The sequence below is a fragment of the Panulirus ornatus genome, chromosome 55 (assembly GCF_036320965.1).
Source record: "Panulirus ornatus isolate Po-2019 chromosome 55, ASM3632096v1, whole genome shotgun sequence".
NCBI lineage: Eukaryota > Metazoa > Arthropoda > Malacostraca > Decapoda > Palinuridae > Panulirus > Panulirus ornatus.
The window spans coordinates 14,474,857-14,492,375 of record NC_092278.1 but is presented as its reverse complement, the minus strand read 5'-3'; the positions used below and the strand labels follow the sequence as shown (position 1 = coordinate 14,492,375).

At 45.2% G+C, this 17,519-nt stretch overlaps 1 protein-coding gene across 1 annotated transcript in view; it reads right to left on the bottom strand.

The window, feature by feature from the left end:
- LOC139765737 (uncharacterized) overlaps nucleotides 1-17,519 on the bottom strand; it is a 47,149-nt gene that overhangs the window by 13,645 nt on the left and 15,985 nt on the right. The window contains 2 exon segments of the mRNA XM_071693554.1: nucleotides 4,386-4,514; nucleotides 4,516-4,917. Of these exon segments, the coding sequence (XP_071549655.1) occupies nucleotides 4,386-4,514; nucleotides 4,516-4,917 (531 nt within the window).

The window sequence follows — 17,519 nt, the reverse complement described above, 5'->3', positions numbered from 1 at the left end:
GGGTGCTTGTGGTGGTGAGCTGCGGTGTTTGTGGAAGGCTATGGTGGTAGTGGTGAAGGGGACTTGCGTGGTGGACTTCAAGGGAAGGTGTGGACAATGACCACAGAGGAACCTCACTTCAGCTGCCGAACTTCGAAGTCCAGCGCCAGACTGACCGCGAGGGAGGTTCCAACACTCCGCTGAGAGGTCACCTCAGCTGCCGAACTTCGAAGTCCAGCGCCAGACTGACCGCGAGGGAGGTTCCAACACTCCGCTGAGAGGTCTCTCTCACCTACACATTCTCCAGTGGCAAAACATTGTACTACTTACTGCCGTATTTACAGATTTCCACTGCATAGAATGAGAGCCATCTTCCTTCAGGGCCAAACGACAGCTATATAACTTCAGGAACAGATGACAGCCACACGTGTAGCTTTAGGTAGCCAGGTAGCAGCTACACAGCTTCAGAGCCAGACAGCAGCAACATAGCTTTAGCTTTAGGGATAGATAGAAGCTAAATAGCTTCAGGACTAGAGAGAAGGTGCATAGCTTCATGGGTAGATAGAGCAGTTACACAAGAATAGGGGCAAATAGCAGCTACATAACCTCAGGGACAGATAGCAGCTACATAGCTGCAGGGCCAGATATCAGCTATGCGACTTCAGGGTCATATAATAGCTTCTTAGCTTTGGCGTTATGTAGCAGCTACGTAGCTTCAGGGCCACATAACAGTTGAAAAGCTTTCTGGTGCAGATAGAAGCAACATAGCTTCAGAATCAGCTAGCAGATACACAGTTTCAGGACCAAAATGTAGATACATAGCTTCACGGCCAGATTGCAGCCAATTAACTTCAGGCCCAGATAGCAGCTACTTAGCTTCAGGACCAGACTTCAGCTACATAGCCTCAGGCCCAAATAGCAGCTACTTAGCTTCCGGCCCAGACTTCAGCTACATAGCCTCAGGCCCAAATAGCAGCTACTTAGCTTCCGGCCCAGACTTCAGCTACATAGCCTCAGGCCCAGATAGCAGCTACTTAGCTTCAGAACTAGACTTCAGCTACATAGCTTCAGGCCCAGATAGCAGCTACTTAGCTTCCTGCCCAGACTTCAGCTACATAGCTTCAGGCCCAGATAGCAGCTACTTAGCTTCGGGCCCAGACTTCAGCTACATAGCCTCGGGCCCAGATAGCAGCTACTTAGCTTCAGAATTAGACTTCAGCTACATAGCCTCAGGGCCAGATAGCAGCTACTTAGCTTCCGGCCCAGACTTTAGCTACATAGCTGCAGGCCCAGATAGCAGCTACTTAGCTTCCTGCCCAGACTTCAGCTACATAGCCTCAGACCCAGATAGCAGCTACTTAGCTTCCGGCCCAGACTTCAGCTACATAGCTTCAGGCCCAGATAGCAGCTACTTAGCTTCCGGCCCAGACTTCAGCTACATAGCTTCAGGCCCAGATAGCAGCTACTTAGCTTCCGGCCCAGACTTCAGCTACATAGCTTCAGGCCCAGATAGCAGCTACTTAGCTTCCGGCCCAGACTTCAGCTACATAGCTTCAGGCCCAGATAGCAGCTACTTAGCTTCCGGCCCAGACTTCAGCTACATAGCTTCAGGCCCAGATAGCAGCTACTTAGCTTCCGGCCCAGACTTCAGCTACATAGCTTCAGGCCCAGATAGCAGCTACTTAGCTTCCGGCCCAGACTTCAGCTACATAGCTTCAGGCCCAGATAGCAGCTACTTAGCTTCCGGCCCAGACTTCAGCTACATAGCTTCAGGCCCAGATAGCAGCTACTTAGCTTCCGGCCCAGACTTCAGCTACATAGCTTCAGGCCCAGATAGCAGCTACTTAGCTTCCGGCCCAGACTTCAGCTACATAGCTTCAGGCCCAGATAGCAGCTACTTAGCTTCCGGCCCAGACTTCAGCTACATAGCTTCAGGCCCAGATAGCAGCTACTTAGCTTCCGGCCCAGACTTCAGCTACATAGCTTCAGGCCCAGATAGCAGCTACTTAGCTTCCGGCCCAGACTTCAGCTACATAGCTTCAGGCCCAGATAGCAGCTACTTAGCTTCAGAATTAGACTTCAGCTACATAGCTTCAGGCCCAGATAGCAGCTACTTAGCTTCCGGCCCAGACTTCAGCTACATAGCTTCAGGCCCAGATAGCAGCTACTTAGCTTCCGGCCCAGACTTCAGCTACATAGCTTCAGGCCCAGATAGCAGCTACTTAGCTTCCGGCCCAGACTTCAGCTACATAGCTTCAGGCCCAGATAGCAGCTACTTAGCTTCCGGCCCAGACTTCAGCTACATAGCTTCAGGCCCAGATAGCAGCTACTTAGCTTCCGGCCCAGACTTCAGCTACATAGCTTCAGGCCCAGATAGCAGCTACTTAGCTTCCGGCCCAGACTTCAGCTACATAGCTTCAGGCCCAGATAGCAGCTACTTAGCTTCAGAATTAGACTTCAGCTACATAGCTTCAGGCCCAGATAGCAGCTACTTAGCTTCCGGCCCAGACTTCAGCTACATAGCTTCAGGCCCAGATAGCAGCTACTTAGCTTCCGGCCCAGACTTCAGCTACATAGCTTCAGGCCCAGATAGCAGCTACTTAGCTTCCGGCCCAGACTTCAGCTACATAGCTTCAGGCCCAGATAGCAGCTACTTAGCTTCCGGCCCAGACTTCAGCTACATAGCTTCAGGCCCAGATAGCAGCTACTTAGCTTCCGGCCCAGACTTCAGCTACATAGCTTCAGGCCCAGATAGCAGCTACTTAGCTTCCGGCCCAGACTTCAGCTACATAGCTTCAGGCCCAGATAGCAGCTACTTAGCTTCCGGCCCAGACTTCAGCTACATAGCTTCAGGCCCAGATAGCAGCTACTTAGCTTCCGGCCCAGACTTCAGCTACATAGCTTCAGGCCCAGATAGCAGCTACTTAGCTTCCGGCCCAGACTTCAGCTACATAGCTTCAGGCCCAGATAGCAGCTACTTAGCTTCCGGCCCAGACTTCAGCTACATAGCTTCAGGCCCAGATAGCAGCTACTTAGCTTCCGGCCCAGACTTCAGCTACATAGCTTCAGGCCCAGATAGCAGCTACTTAGCTTCCGGCCCAGACTTCAGCTACATAGCTTCAGGCCCAGATAGCAGCTACTTAGCTTCCGGCCCAGACTTCAGCTACATAGCTTCAGGCCCAGATAGCAGCTACTTAGCTTCCGGCCCAGACTTCAGCTACATAGCTTCAGGCCCAGATAGCAGCTACTTAGCTTCCGGCCCAGACTTCAGCTACATAGCTTCAGGCCCAGATAGCAGCTACTTAGCTTCCGGCCCAGACTTCAGCTACATAGCTTCAGGCCCAGATAGCAGCTACTTAGCTTCCGGCCCAGACTTCAGCTACATAGCTTCAGGCCCAGATAGCAGCTACTTAGCTTCCGGCCCAGACTTCAGCTACATAGCTTCAGGCCCAGATAGCAGCTACTTAGCTTCCGGCCCAGACTTCAGCTACATAGCTTCAGGCCCAGATAGCAGCTACTTAGCTTCCGGCCCAGACTTCAGCTACATAGCTTCAGGCCCAGATAGCAGCTACTTAGCTTCCGGCCCAGACTTCAGCTACATAGCTTCAGGCCCAGATAGCAGCTACTTAGCTTCCGGCCCAGACTTCAGCTACATAGCTTCAGGCCCAGATAGCAGCTACTTAGCTTCCGGCCCAGACTTCAGCTACATAGCTTCAGGCCCAGATAGCAGCTACTTAGCTTCCGGCCCAGACTTCAGCTACATAGCTTCAGGCCCAGATAGCAGCTACTTAGCTTCCGGCCCAGACTTCAGCTACATAGCTTCAGGCCCAGATAGCAGCTACTTAGCTTCCGGCCCAGACTTCAGCTACATAGCTTCAGGCCCAGATAGCAGCTACTTAGCTTCCGGCCCAGACTTCAGCTACATAGCTTCAGGCCCAGATAGCAGCTACTTAGCTTCCGGCCCAGACTTCAGCTACATAGCTTCAGGCCCAGATAGCAGCTACTTAGCTTCCGGCCCAGACTTCAGCTACATAGCTTCAGGCCCAGATAGCAGCTACTTAGCTTCCGGCCCAGACTTCAGCTACATAGCTTCAGGCCCAGAAAAATGATCTTTACACCAGTGAACGATAAGTCTCAGAATGATCACCTTTTAACTTCAAAAGGTTGGTGTGCTCTCAGATTCTTTCGTCCTTATGTCATATCACGTAACTCTGAAAGTATAAAGATCGTTTTTGTGCTGTGTGGATACATTTAAATCATCGTAGTAGTAGATGAAATGGAATAAACTGTGATGAAATGACATTATGAACGCTGACAGCATACAGGGAGTTAGAAAGTTGTTTGACAGTCGAGAAAGTTCAAGAGACGGGGACGTTGAAGTGTAGAACATTCTACCCGTATCATACCAACAGTTGATCACAGAAACACACACTCGCACTCGCAGAGCAACGCACTTCAGCCACTGTTAACAAGAGAAGCGGCAGGACTGACCTGGGCCGGGTGGAATATGGAGAGCCCAGGATAGTCCAGGACTCCTTGGGCTGTCATGGTCTGTATGGCCCTCCTGCCTCCTCCCTGACCCACCCCAGGGATGTCCTGATATACCCGGGGCAAGACCTCTCTCGACCCCGGGTGACGAGGTAGTAGGTTCTCGCGCTGTAGACTGTCTAGGGAGGATGTGTAGAGGTCGTAGAGATGAGGGACGTCCTGGTGAGGTGGGGATTTCGACATCGTGGTATCCTTCGGTGGTCCTCGCCAGACTGGTCGTCTGCGTAAGTGTTCTGGATCAGGGAGCTCCTCATACGTCTCTTCGTCACCTTCGTCAGGAGTTTGGCGTTCCTGGGGCTCCAGCGGTTCATGGGAGTCCTCAAGGGTGGCGAGGGCAAGGCGAGGACACGCCAGTGTGGCCACGACCCACAGCACGACCCCTGCTGGTACCTGGTGAGAACGCTACACGTTACGACCCTCTTACAACTCCAAGCATAAAAGAACAAGTGTAAAACAAGAATACAAGTGTTAATTTGTGTTACTGAGCAACATGAACATGACTCTGACGAGTGTTGCCAGCTGGTCTGGCTTTGAAGAGTGTTGCCAGCTGGTCTGGCTTTGAAGAGCGTTGCCAGCTGGTCTGACTTTGACGAGTGTTGCCTGCAGGTCTGGCTCTGACAAGTGTTGCCTTGCTGGGGGAAAATGGAGACGGAGCAATCTCGAATGCCGTCAAAGGTGGCTGTCCCATTGAAAATGATCATTTCAATACGCCATGCCTTACACACAGACAGTAGAACGCCTAATGACATTGATTACGGAAGCATCAAACCAAACGTGTAGCCAAAAAAGTAATCAAAAAAAAAAAGTGTAAAAACGATCAGTCCTAATATACATGTACATATCCATACTTGCTCGCCTTCATCCATTCCCGGCACCACCCTACCAAACAGGAAACAGCATACCACCCCCTGCGTCAGCTAGGTAGCGCCAGGAAACAGACGAAGAATGGCCACATCGCTAATACTCAGTCTCCAGCTGTTATGTATAATGCACCGAAACCACAGCTCCCTTTCCACATCCAGGCCTCACAGACTTTACCATGGTTTACACCGAACGTTTCACATGCTCTGGTTCAGTCCACTGACGGCACATTGATCCCAGTATACCACATCGTACCAATTTATTCTATTCCGTGCAAGCCTCTCACCCTCTTGCATGTTCAGTGACCTGATCGCTCAAACTCTTTTTCACCTCCGATTTGGTCTCCCGCTTCTCCTTGTTCCCTCCACATCTGACACATATATCCTCTTTGTCAACCTTACCTCGCTCACTCTCTCCATGTATCCAAACCATTTCAATACATTCTATTCTGTTCTCTCAACCACTGTCTTCTTATTACCACACATCTCTCTTACCCTTTCATTACTTACTCGATCGAACCAACTAACACCACATATTTTCCTCAAACATTCAATTTCCATTGCATCCACCCTCCTCCACACAACCCTATCTATAGCTCATGCCTCAGAACCATATATCATTGCTGGAACTATCATTCTTTCAAACATATCCATTTTTGGTCTCCGAGATAACGTTCTCTTTTTCCACATAATCCTTATTGCTCCCGAACCCTTCGCCCTTTCCCCAACCCTCTCACTTACTTCCGCTTCCATGGTTCCATTCGCTGCAAAGTCCACTCCCTTTACTTCCTCAAAATTTTCTTCATTCACACTTACACCACAATTAACTTATCTCTCAACTTTCCTAAGCCTAATAATTTTGCTCTCATGACCATTTACTCTAAAATTTCTCCTTTCACACACTTCCAAACTCAGTCACCAACTTCTGCAGACTCTCACTCGAATCAGCCACCAGTGCAGTATCATCAGCGAACAAAAACTGACTTACTTTCCAGGTTTTCTCATCCCCAACATACTGCATACTCAACCCTCTCTACAAAACTCTTGCATTTACCTCCCTCACCACCTCATCCATAAAGAAATTAGACAACTATGGTAACATCACATATCCCTACCGCAGACTGACTTTTACTGGGAACCAGTCACTGTTCCTGCTCGATCACACGCTTTACACCCTTGATGAAAACTTTTCACGTTTTCTAGTAGCTTCAATGCCACACCATATATTCTTAAGACCTTTCACAGAGCATCTCTATCAACCCTATCATATGCCTTCTCCAGATCCATGAATGCCACATAAAAATCCATTTGTTTTTCTAAATATTTCTCACATACATTCTTCAAAGCAAACACCTGATCCATACATCCTCTACCACTTCTGAAACCACACTGTACCTCTCAAATCTGATGCTCTGTATATGCCTTCACCCTCTCAATCAATACCCTCCCATACAATTTTCCAGGTATACTCAACAGACTCATGCTTCTGTAGTTTGAGCACTCACATTAATACCCTTTGCCTTTATTTAATGGTATTATACATGCATTCCTCTGATTCTCAGGCATTTCACCATGATCCATACATACACTAAATATCCTCACCAACCAAATAAGAACACAAGCAATACATTTATAATAAATGCAACTGCAGTACCATCCACTCCCTCTGCCTTGCCAGATTTCCTCTCCCGCATGGCTTTCACCACCTCTTCCCTCTTCACCAAACCACTCTCCACGATTCTCTCAATTCTCATACCACCCCGACCAAAACACCCTACATCTGCCAATCTGTCATAAAACACATTCAAAAATCCTTCAAAATGCCCTCTCCACCTCCTCCTCAATACATCACTGCCTGTTATCACTTCCCTTTTGCCCCTTTCACCGATGTTCCCATTTGTCCTCTTGTCTTACGCACATTATTTACCTCCCTCCAAAACTTCTCTTTATTTTCTCTATAGATTAATGATACTCTCTCATCCCAACTCTCATGAAGTGTTTTAGATATCTGGGAGTGGATTTGGCAACGAATGGAACCATGAAAGCGGAAGTGAATCATAGGGTGGGGGAGGGGGCAAAAGTTCTGGGAGCGTTGAAAAATGTGTGGAAGTCAAGAACGTTATCTTGGAAAGCAAAAATGGGTATGTTTGAAGGAATAGTGGTCCCAACAATGTTATACGGTTGCGAAGCGTGGGCTATTGATAGAGTTGTGCGGAGGAGGGTGGATGTGCTGGAAATGAGATGTTTGAGGACAATATGAGGTGTGAGGTGGTTTGATCGAGTAAGTAATGAAAGGGTAAGAGAGATGTGTGGTAATAAAAAGAGTGTGGTTGAGAGAGCAGAAGAGGGTGTTTTGAAATGGTTTGGTCACATACAGAGAATGAGTGAGGAAAGATTGACCAAGAGGATATATGTGTCAGTGGTGGAGGGAACGAGGAGAAGTGGGAGACCAAATTGGAGGTGGAAAGATGGAGTGAAAAAGATTTTGAGTGATCGGGGCCTGAACATGCAAGAGGGTGAAAGGCGTGCAAGGAATAGAGTGAATTGGAACGATGTGGTATACCGGGGTCGACGTGCTGTCAATGGATTGAACCAGGGTATGTGAAGCGTCTGGGGTAAACCATGGAAAGTTTTGTGGGGCCTGGATGTGGAAAGGGAGGTGTGGTTTCGGTGCATCATACATGACAGCTAGAGACTGAGTGTGAACGAATGTGGCCTTTGTTGTCTTTCCTAGCGCTACCTTGCGCACATGCGGGGGGAGGGGGTTGTCACTCTGTGTGGCGGGGTGGCGACGGGAATGAATAAGGGCAGACAATATGAATCATGTACATGTGTATACATGCATATGTCTGTGTGTATATATATGTATACGTTGAGATGTATAGGTATGTACATGTGCGCGTGTGGACGTGTATGTATATACATGTGTATGTGGGTGGGTTGGGCCATTCTTTCGTCTGTTTCCTTGCGCTACCCCGCTAACGCGGGAGACAGCGACAAAGTATAATAATAATTATATATATTTTTATATTTTATATATATATATAAATATATATATATATATATATATATATATATATATATATATATATATATATATATATTTTTTTTTTATACTATTCGCCATTTCCCGCGATAGCGAGGTAGCGTTAAGAACAGAGGACTGGGCCTTTTTTGGAATATCCTCACCTGGCCCCCTCTGTTCCTTCTTTTGGAAAATTAAAAAAAAAAGAAAAAAAAAAAGAGAGGGGAGGATTTCCAGCCCCCCGCTCCCTCCCCTTTTAGTCGCCTTCTACGACACGCAGGGAATACGTGGGATGTATTCTTAATCCCCTATCCCCAGGGATAATATATATATATATATATATATATATATATATATATATATATATATATATATATATATATATATATATATATATATATATATATTCAGGTGTAAAACACAGCACATGGCTAGGGCAGAGGGACCACACTCGCAAAATGTTTGACCGGGTTAGCGTGGGTGTTCATGGAGCCCCGAAGCACTTAGGTGGACAGCCTATTCCACAACACGCTGCCCAAGCGGATGCTCCCATACTTGAAGAATTGACAGCGCCTTCACTCACACAGACGTACGTACAGCCTTGTGCTCATAACGGATACCGTATGACAGTATACGCTATACGTACAGCCTTGTTCTCATAACGGATACCGTATGACAGTATACACTATACGTACAGCCTTGCTCTCATAACGGATACCGTGTGACAGTCTACGCTATACGTACAGCCTCGCTCTCATAACGACTCCGGTACACGGGTACCGTAAGACGGTATACACACTATAGCATGAAATGCTAATAGGCTTAACAAATATTTTACAGCAGATGGTTAGCACAGCAGGTGTAACGGTCGCTCGCTAACTGGGCTCCCACAGACGCTCTCCAGCGCGAGCGCGCGCGTCGGCCCGTTGCCTGCGGTAACGGATTCCCGCCACCGCCCCTCTCCGTTACTGGTGCTGGGAATTCCTCGGGAATCACGCGGTAAGGAAATGATTATTCGTAACGAGGATGGGATGATTCTATGTAATATTCGGTGAGGCACTCGGCTGTTGGCTTAATTTGGAACTTCGCCGCCAGGGGACAGATAATACCGCGTTTCTGAGATATCTTTTTTGTCAACAGACATATATATATATATATATATATATATATATATATATATATATATATATATATATATATATATATAGATAGAGAGAGAGAGAGAGAGAGAGAGAGAGAGAGAGAGAGAGAGAGAGAGAGAGAGAGAGAGAGAGAGAGAGAGAGAGAGAGAGAGAGAGAGAGAGTGAAGGTCTATACAAATTGGATAACTTTATTGTTGATAAGATTTGTAAACAATTCACTTTCTTGTCCACATAATAAGTTTATGATACGTTCGTTGTCAGTCTTGGACAATCGCATGTTTACCAAATGGCTTTCTAGCTACGTCTCTTCGTTGTATATCAACTGACTGTTATATTTCTCTCGTGTCTTCCCTGATGATGTGATTATTACACGAGAGTGCACTTGGGAACTTATCGTGTTTCATTATCCCCGTGGACTTGATCACGCGCAAAATTGTGATCCTTTCCAATATATATATATATATATATATATATATATATATATATATATATATATATATATATATATATATATATATACACATATATCCTTATCCCTGGGGATAGAGGAGAAAGAATACTTCCCACGTATTCCCTGCGTGTCGTAAAAGGCGATCAAAAGGGTAGCGAGCGGGTGACTGGAAATCCTCCCCTCTCGTTTTTTTTCTTTTTAATTTTCCAAAAGAAGGAACAGAGAAGGGGGCCAGGTGAGGATATTCTCTAAAAGGCCCAGTCCTCTGTTCTTAACGCTACTTCGCTAACGCGGGAAATGGCGAATAGTTTGATAGATATATATCCTAATCTGAGCCAGATACCCATTTCAATCGACAGACACCTATGTGTGGATAAACAGCTGAGTTGACTGTGGACCGAATGGTGCAAGCTGGATGCGAACCAACGCGTTTGACTCTGGGCGTCTTATGAATGTGTTACGGTCAAGAACATTATCCGTTACAACACGGAAATCCGTAGACCATTTATGTTTATTCATCATAGACATTTACGAAACTTACACACACACACACACACACACACTTTTAAAGATGTATTCAGCTCATATCTTGGTGATCAAATATGTTATGCAAATATGCGTATGTATCGTAAGAACCTCTCCTGCGTCTGGTAAACTGCAAGTGTTTGAACTTCAGAGAAAATTAATACCGTCCAGAAGTAAAGAAAACGTTAACACACTATGTGGGGACACTTAACTATTAAATTTTCTGGGAATGTTTAGGGACTTTTCGCAAGTGTGTTCCTTAATATTTATAAAGAAACAGAATTAGAATGTGTGAAAGAGTAGAGTTATCAGTTATGCAAGTCGAGGAGAAGAAAAGGAAATGTTTTCATAATCATGAGACTAATACTGAGCACATAAATGTACGTTCACCCTTGTGCAGCCATTCACCCTAGTACCATAATGCATACTTGCACACTCGTTCACCCTAGTACTATCGCGATCACTTGTACCCTCTTTCACCCTAGTACAGTGATGAACACTTGTACCCTCCTTTCACCCTAGTACCATGATGAACACTTGTACACCCTTTCATTCTGGTACCATGATGAACACTTCTATCCTCCGTTCACCCTAGTACCATGATGAACACTTGTACCCTCCTTTCACCCTAATACCATGATGAACACTTGTACCCTCCTGTTCATCCTGGGACTTGTTACACCAAGGAAATCACGAGCCAAGCAAATTCTAGTCAACTGTTTTGATGAAATTATTGATAAGACACATGTCTCTCTCTCTCTCTCTCTCTCTCTCTCTCTCTCTCTCTCTCTCTCTCTCTCTCTCTCTCTCTCTCTCTCTCTCTCTCTCAAGCTCGACCAGATGATTACAGCCAAATAGCCAACGTGGAACTGTTCATCAAGCCTTCTACAAGACCCAGATGTCTCCTGCTTATCAGACAGGCAAACGTATACTGAAGGAGATGACAAAGAGGACCATCGTCTACACCATCGCTGAAGACCGTCTCAATGTCATTTACTACAAGGAAAAGAAAACTATTAACAACATGATGTTAAACAACCTTAAACAGAATGATAACCTTCTACAACCATCTAATATAGTTTACAACCACTCCTGCCCAGTTGAAGGTTGTGATCTTCCATCTAACGTGAACTACATCGGGATGACAACTACATCACTCAGTTGTAGGTTGACACATGAAAACGGACGCTCACAACTACGCATGAAACTACAACATGGATCTCACTCGTCAGCATCTTACTTGAGAACACGATGATACTGGAACATTGTTATGACCTTATTACAAGTCTACATATAACAGAAGCCATATACATTAGACAATATGATCCCTTCGTAAGTCAGCAAAGTACAGGACAAACTCCACAATTACTCTCTACCCCCACACGCCAAATGACCGAACTCCACAATTACTCTCTACCCCGACACCAAATGACCAAACTCCACAATTAACCCCCCCCCCCCCCCCCCCCCAATGACCAAACTCTCTACCTCCAAAGAACTTCCTCAGGTGCAGAGACATCTGGCAACCACCCCTCTCCTTCCTCCCTCCCCCTCTACATCAGTCGGCCCAACAAGTTTGACCCCCCTCCCGACCACACCACCACGCATGACCTCCAGGGGAACACGGTCCACCGATCAACATATTGTCTACGTCACCGCTCTCATTTGTAACACTTCAAGAAGCGATGGACTCCTGTTTTGTTCCTTATGTTGTGTTGGATCATTTATAATGACTTTGAGTGAAGGTGGGCAGTGTTCGTGTGCCCGAAACGTCTCGTGTATTTCAAAAATAAAGTGAAAATAAACATAGGACATGTAATGCACACTATATTTGATAAAGCAAAACGTGTGGTAAGAAAAAAAACAGAAAGCTAGTGAGTGTTACATATGTACTGATCTTTAACAAACATGATATTAAAGAAAATATTCTGTATGCTTATATATATATATATATATATATATATATATATATATATATATATATATATATATATATATATATATATTCCTATGAGTCCACGGGGAAAATGAAACATATGTTCCCAAATGCACTTTCGTGTAATAATCACACCATCAGGGGAGACACAAGAGAAATATAACAGTTGATATACAACGAAGAGACGTAGGTAGGACGCCATTTGGTAAACATGCATGTTTACCAAATGGCGTCCTACCTACGTCTCTTCGTTGTATATCAACTAACTGTTATATTTCTCTCTTGTCTCTCCCCTGATGATGTGATTATTACACGAAAGTGCACTTGGGAACCTATCGTGTTTCATTTTCCCCGTGGACTCTTAGGAATGTACTTGATCACGCGCAAAATTGTCATCCTTTCCAATATATATATATATATATATATATATATATATATATATATATATATATATATATATATATATATATATATATATATTATATGAAAGCGTACCACAGGAACATAGCTCATTATAGCAACTTTGGTCTGCAAGGTACACTCGTCAGTGGGCTGAACGGTCAGTATCATTATCTGTTTGAGGATGAACCACGCGCAGTCTAGTTCAAGCGTGTGATTCCCGCTGGCCGAGTGGCCGGCATTGCACCATCGCCTTGGGCTGATGCCAACTGCTGACACCCTAACCTGGCGCTCTGTGTGACTGTGGTGATGGGTGATTTGAATGCAATGGTGAGTAATGTGGCAGTTGAGGGAATAATTGGTGTACATGGAGGGTTCAGTATTGTAAATGGAAATGAAGAGCTTGTAGATTTATGTGCTGAAAAAGGACTGGTGATTGGGAATACCTGGTTAAAAAAGAGAGAGATACATAAGTATACATATGTAAGTAGGAGAGATGGCCAGAGAGCGTTATTGGTTTACGTGTTAATTAATAGGCGCGCGAGAGAATTTTGGATGTTAATGTGCTGAGAGGTGCAACTGGAGGGATGTCTGATCATTATCTTGTGGAGGCGAAGATAATTTGTAGAGGTTTTCAGAAAAGAAGAGAGAATGTTGGGGTGAAGGGAGTGGTGAGAGGAAGTGAGCTTGGGAAGGAGACGTGTGTGAGGAAGTACCAGGAGAGACTGAGTACAGAATGGAAAAAGGTGAGAACAAAGGACGTAAGGGGAGTGGGGGAGGAATGGGATGTATTTAGGGAAGCGTGATGGCTTGTGCAAAAGATGCTTGTGGCATGAGAAGCGTGGGAGGTGGGCTGATTAGAAAGGGTAGTGAGTGGTGGGATAAAGAAGTAAGATTATTGGTGAAAGAGAAGAGAGAGGCATTTGGACGATTTTTGCAGGGAAAAAATGCAATTGAGTGGGAGATGTATAAAAGAAAGAGGCAGGAGGTCAAGAGAAAGGTGCAAGAGGTGGAAAAGAGGGCAAATGAGAGTTGGGGTGAGAGAGTATCATTAAATTTTAGGGAGAATAAAAAGATGTTTTTGAAGGAGATAATAAAGTGCGTAAGACAAGGGAACAAACGGGAACATCAGTGAAGGGGGCTAATGGGGAGGTGATAACAAGTAGATGTGATGTGAGGAGATGGATTGAGTATTTTGAAGGTTTGTTAAATGTGTTTGATGATAGAGTGGCAGATATAGGGTGTTTTGGTCGAGGTGGTGTGCAAAGTGAGAGGGTTAGGAAGAATGATTTGGTAAACAGAAAAGAGGTAGTAAAAGCTTTGCGGAAGATGAAAGCCGGCCAGGCAGCGGGTTTGGATGGTATTGCAGTGGAATTTATTAAAAAAGGGGGTGACTGTACTATTGACTGGTTGGTAAAGTTATTTAATGTATGTATGACTCATGGTGAGGTGCCTGAGGACTGGCGGAATGCTTGCATAGTGCCAGTGTACAAAGGCAAAAGGGATAAGAGTGAGTGCCCAAATTACAGAGGTATAAGTTTGTTGAGTATTCCTGGGAAATTATATGGGAGAGTACTGATTGAGGGGGTGAAGGCATGTACAGAGCATCAGATTTCTGAAGAGCAGTGTGGTTTCAGAAGTGGTAGAGGATGTGTGGATCAGGTGTTTGCTTTGAAAAATGTATGTGAAAAATACTTAGAAAAGCAAATGGATTTGTATGTAGCATTTATGGATTTGGAGAAGGCATATGATAAGAGTTGACAGAGATGTTCTGTGGAAGGTATTAAGAATATATGGTGTGGGAGGAAAGTTGTTAGAAGCAGTGAAAAGTTTTTTATCGAGGATGTAAGGTATGTGTACGTGAAGGAAGAGAAGAAAGTGATTGGTTCTCAGTGAATGTAGGTTTGCGGCAGGGGTGCGTGATGTCTCCGTGGTTGTTTGATTTTTTATGGATGGAGTTGTTAGGGAGGTGAATGCAAGAGTTTTGGAGAGAGGGGCAAGTATGAAGTCTGTTGTGGATGATAGGGCTTGGGAAGTGAGTCAGTTGTTGTTCGCTGATGATACAGCGCTGGTGGCTGATTCGGATGAGAAACTGCAGAAGCTGGGGACTGAGTTTGGTAAAGTGTGAGAGAGAAGAAAGCTGAGAGTAAATGTGAATAAGAGCAAGGTTATTAGGTACAGTAGGGCTGAGGGACAAGTCAATTGGGAGGTATGTTTGAGTGGAGAAAAACAGGAGGAAGCGAAGTGTTTTAGATATCTAGCAGTGGATTATGCAGCGGATGGAACCATGAAAGCGGAAGTGAATCATAGGGTAGGGGAGGGGGCGAAAGTTCTAGAAGCGTTGAAAAATGTGTGGAAGTCGAGAACGTTATCTTGGAAAGCAAAAATTGGTACGTTTGAAGGAACAGTGGTTCCAACAATGTCATATGGTTGCGAGGCGTGGGCTATAGATAGAGTTGTGCGGAGGAGGGTGAATGTCCTGGGTATGAGATGTTTGAGGACAATATGTGGTGTGAGGTGGTTTCATCGAGTTAGTAATGAAAGGGTAAGAGAGATGTGTGGTAATAAAGAGAGTGTGGTTGAGAGAGCAGAAGGGGGTGTTTTGAAATGGTTTGGTCACATGGAGAGAATGAGTGAGGAAAGATTGACCAAGAGGATATATGTGTCGGAGGTGGAGGGAACGAGGAGAAGAGGGAGACCAAATTGGAGGTGGAAAGATGGAGTGAAAAAGATTTTGTGTGATCGGGGCCTGAACATGCAGGAGGGTGAAAGGAGGGCAAGGAATAGAGTGAATTGGAGCGATGTGGTATACAGGGGTTGACGTGCTGTCAGTGGATTGAATCAAGGCATGTGAAGCGTCTGGGGTAAACCATGGAAAGCTGTGTAGGTATGTATATTTGCGTGTGTGGACGTATGTATATACATGTGTATGGGGGTGGGTTGGGCCATTTCTTTCGTCTGTTTCCTTGCGCTACCTCGCAAACGCGGGAGACAGCGGCAAAAAAAAAAAAAAAAAAAAATATATATATATATATATATATATATATATATATATATATATATATATATATATATATATATATATATATATATATATATATATATCGTATTTTCTAAGTAAAAACCTCACGTTGGCCATTATTCTGGACAGCACGAAGATAACTTTTCACTTTACAGATGCGTGACGAGTGACAGCATCCCGCCTCACATACACCTCTTGCATCATCATCATCATCATCATCTCAACATTGAGGAAAAGAAAGACTCCAGTCGCCTCGCCTTCTCCAGCAGAAGGTCGGGAGTTCCACCAGGTCCTCCTGTAGTTCTATTCTCCTGCAAGAGGCTGAGACTTTCACCAGGTTCTCCTTCAGTTAAGTTCTCCTGCAGGAGGCCAGGAGTTCCACCAAGTCCTCCTTCAATTCCATTCTCCTGCAGGAGGCCGTAAGTTTCACCAGGTCCTCCTCCAGTTAAGTTCTTCTGCAGGAGGCTGGGACTTCCGCCAGGTTCTCCTTCAGTTAAGTTCTCCTGCAGGAGGCCAGGAGTTCCACCAAGTCCTCCTTCAATTCTATTCTCCTGCAGGAGGCCGTAAGTTTCACCAGGTCCTCCTCCAGTTAAATTCTCCTGCAGGAGGCTGAGACTTCCACCAGGTTTTCCTTCAGTTAAATTCTCCTGAAGGAGGCCAGGAGTTCCACCAAGTCGGAGCTCCTCCTGTTCCATTCTCCCTCAGGAGGCCGTGAGTTCCGACGTGGTATTCCTCCTGTTTCAACCTGAACGCCAACGCTGCGGACTTCCCTTCGCCAAGTATGACGCTCAGGCCAGGGACCGGGAGGCCGTCATATCCTCTAAGATCATATCGTCTCCTGCAATAACTTTGAAAGAGGACGTACGTGCTTGAGAGCCACAGCTTTTGACGAATGTGTTACCACCGGAATCCTTACACTCTGTGGAGCTGATGAAAGGTGGTGACTTTCGATATAGCACTTCCTCCTCCATCAACTCGAACATCAACAACTTAGGCAATGCTTTGACTTTGATGGAAACAATGTATGTATGTGTTTGTGTGACTACTATTTGTGTGTTGGGGGAGAGAGTTTTAAACTTGTGTTGCCCCGTCTCTTAGCCTTGTGTACATGTACTACGTTTTGACTTCTATGTGTGTGTATGTGTGTGCACACATGATACATATGTACAATGTTAAGAAACGGGGCAACACGAACGTAAACGTCTCTCTCTCTCAGCAACGCACAAAAATACCAAGTGGTCACACGTTCACAAATATATGGACTACCGTCTAGCAGGCTACAAGCCACAGGAATCCGTGTGAGAAAGACATGGGAGTCGACACCGTCCCTAACATAATGCCAAAGTCCCATTTCAGGAGAACAGTTAAGGAGACCAACTGTTTGTTTGTATATTTCAGCATTGCATCTATGGATAAGAAAATATTCAGCAAGCTCTTCACGTCCTACATAAGACCAAAACTAGAATAGGATTCTCAAGTTTTGTCACCACAACGAAAGAGAAAGTCAAGAGGAAAGCAACAAAAAACGGTACTAAATCTAAGAAAGAGAGAAGAGTGAAGAGTGACCCGATCACAACCTTTAAGTTTTCACAACAGACTGATGCCATGGACAGTAAACAGGTCTTCGAGAGA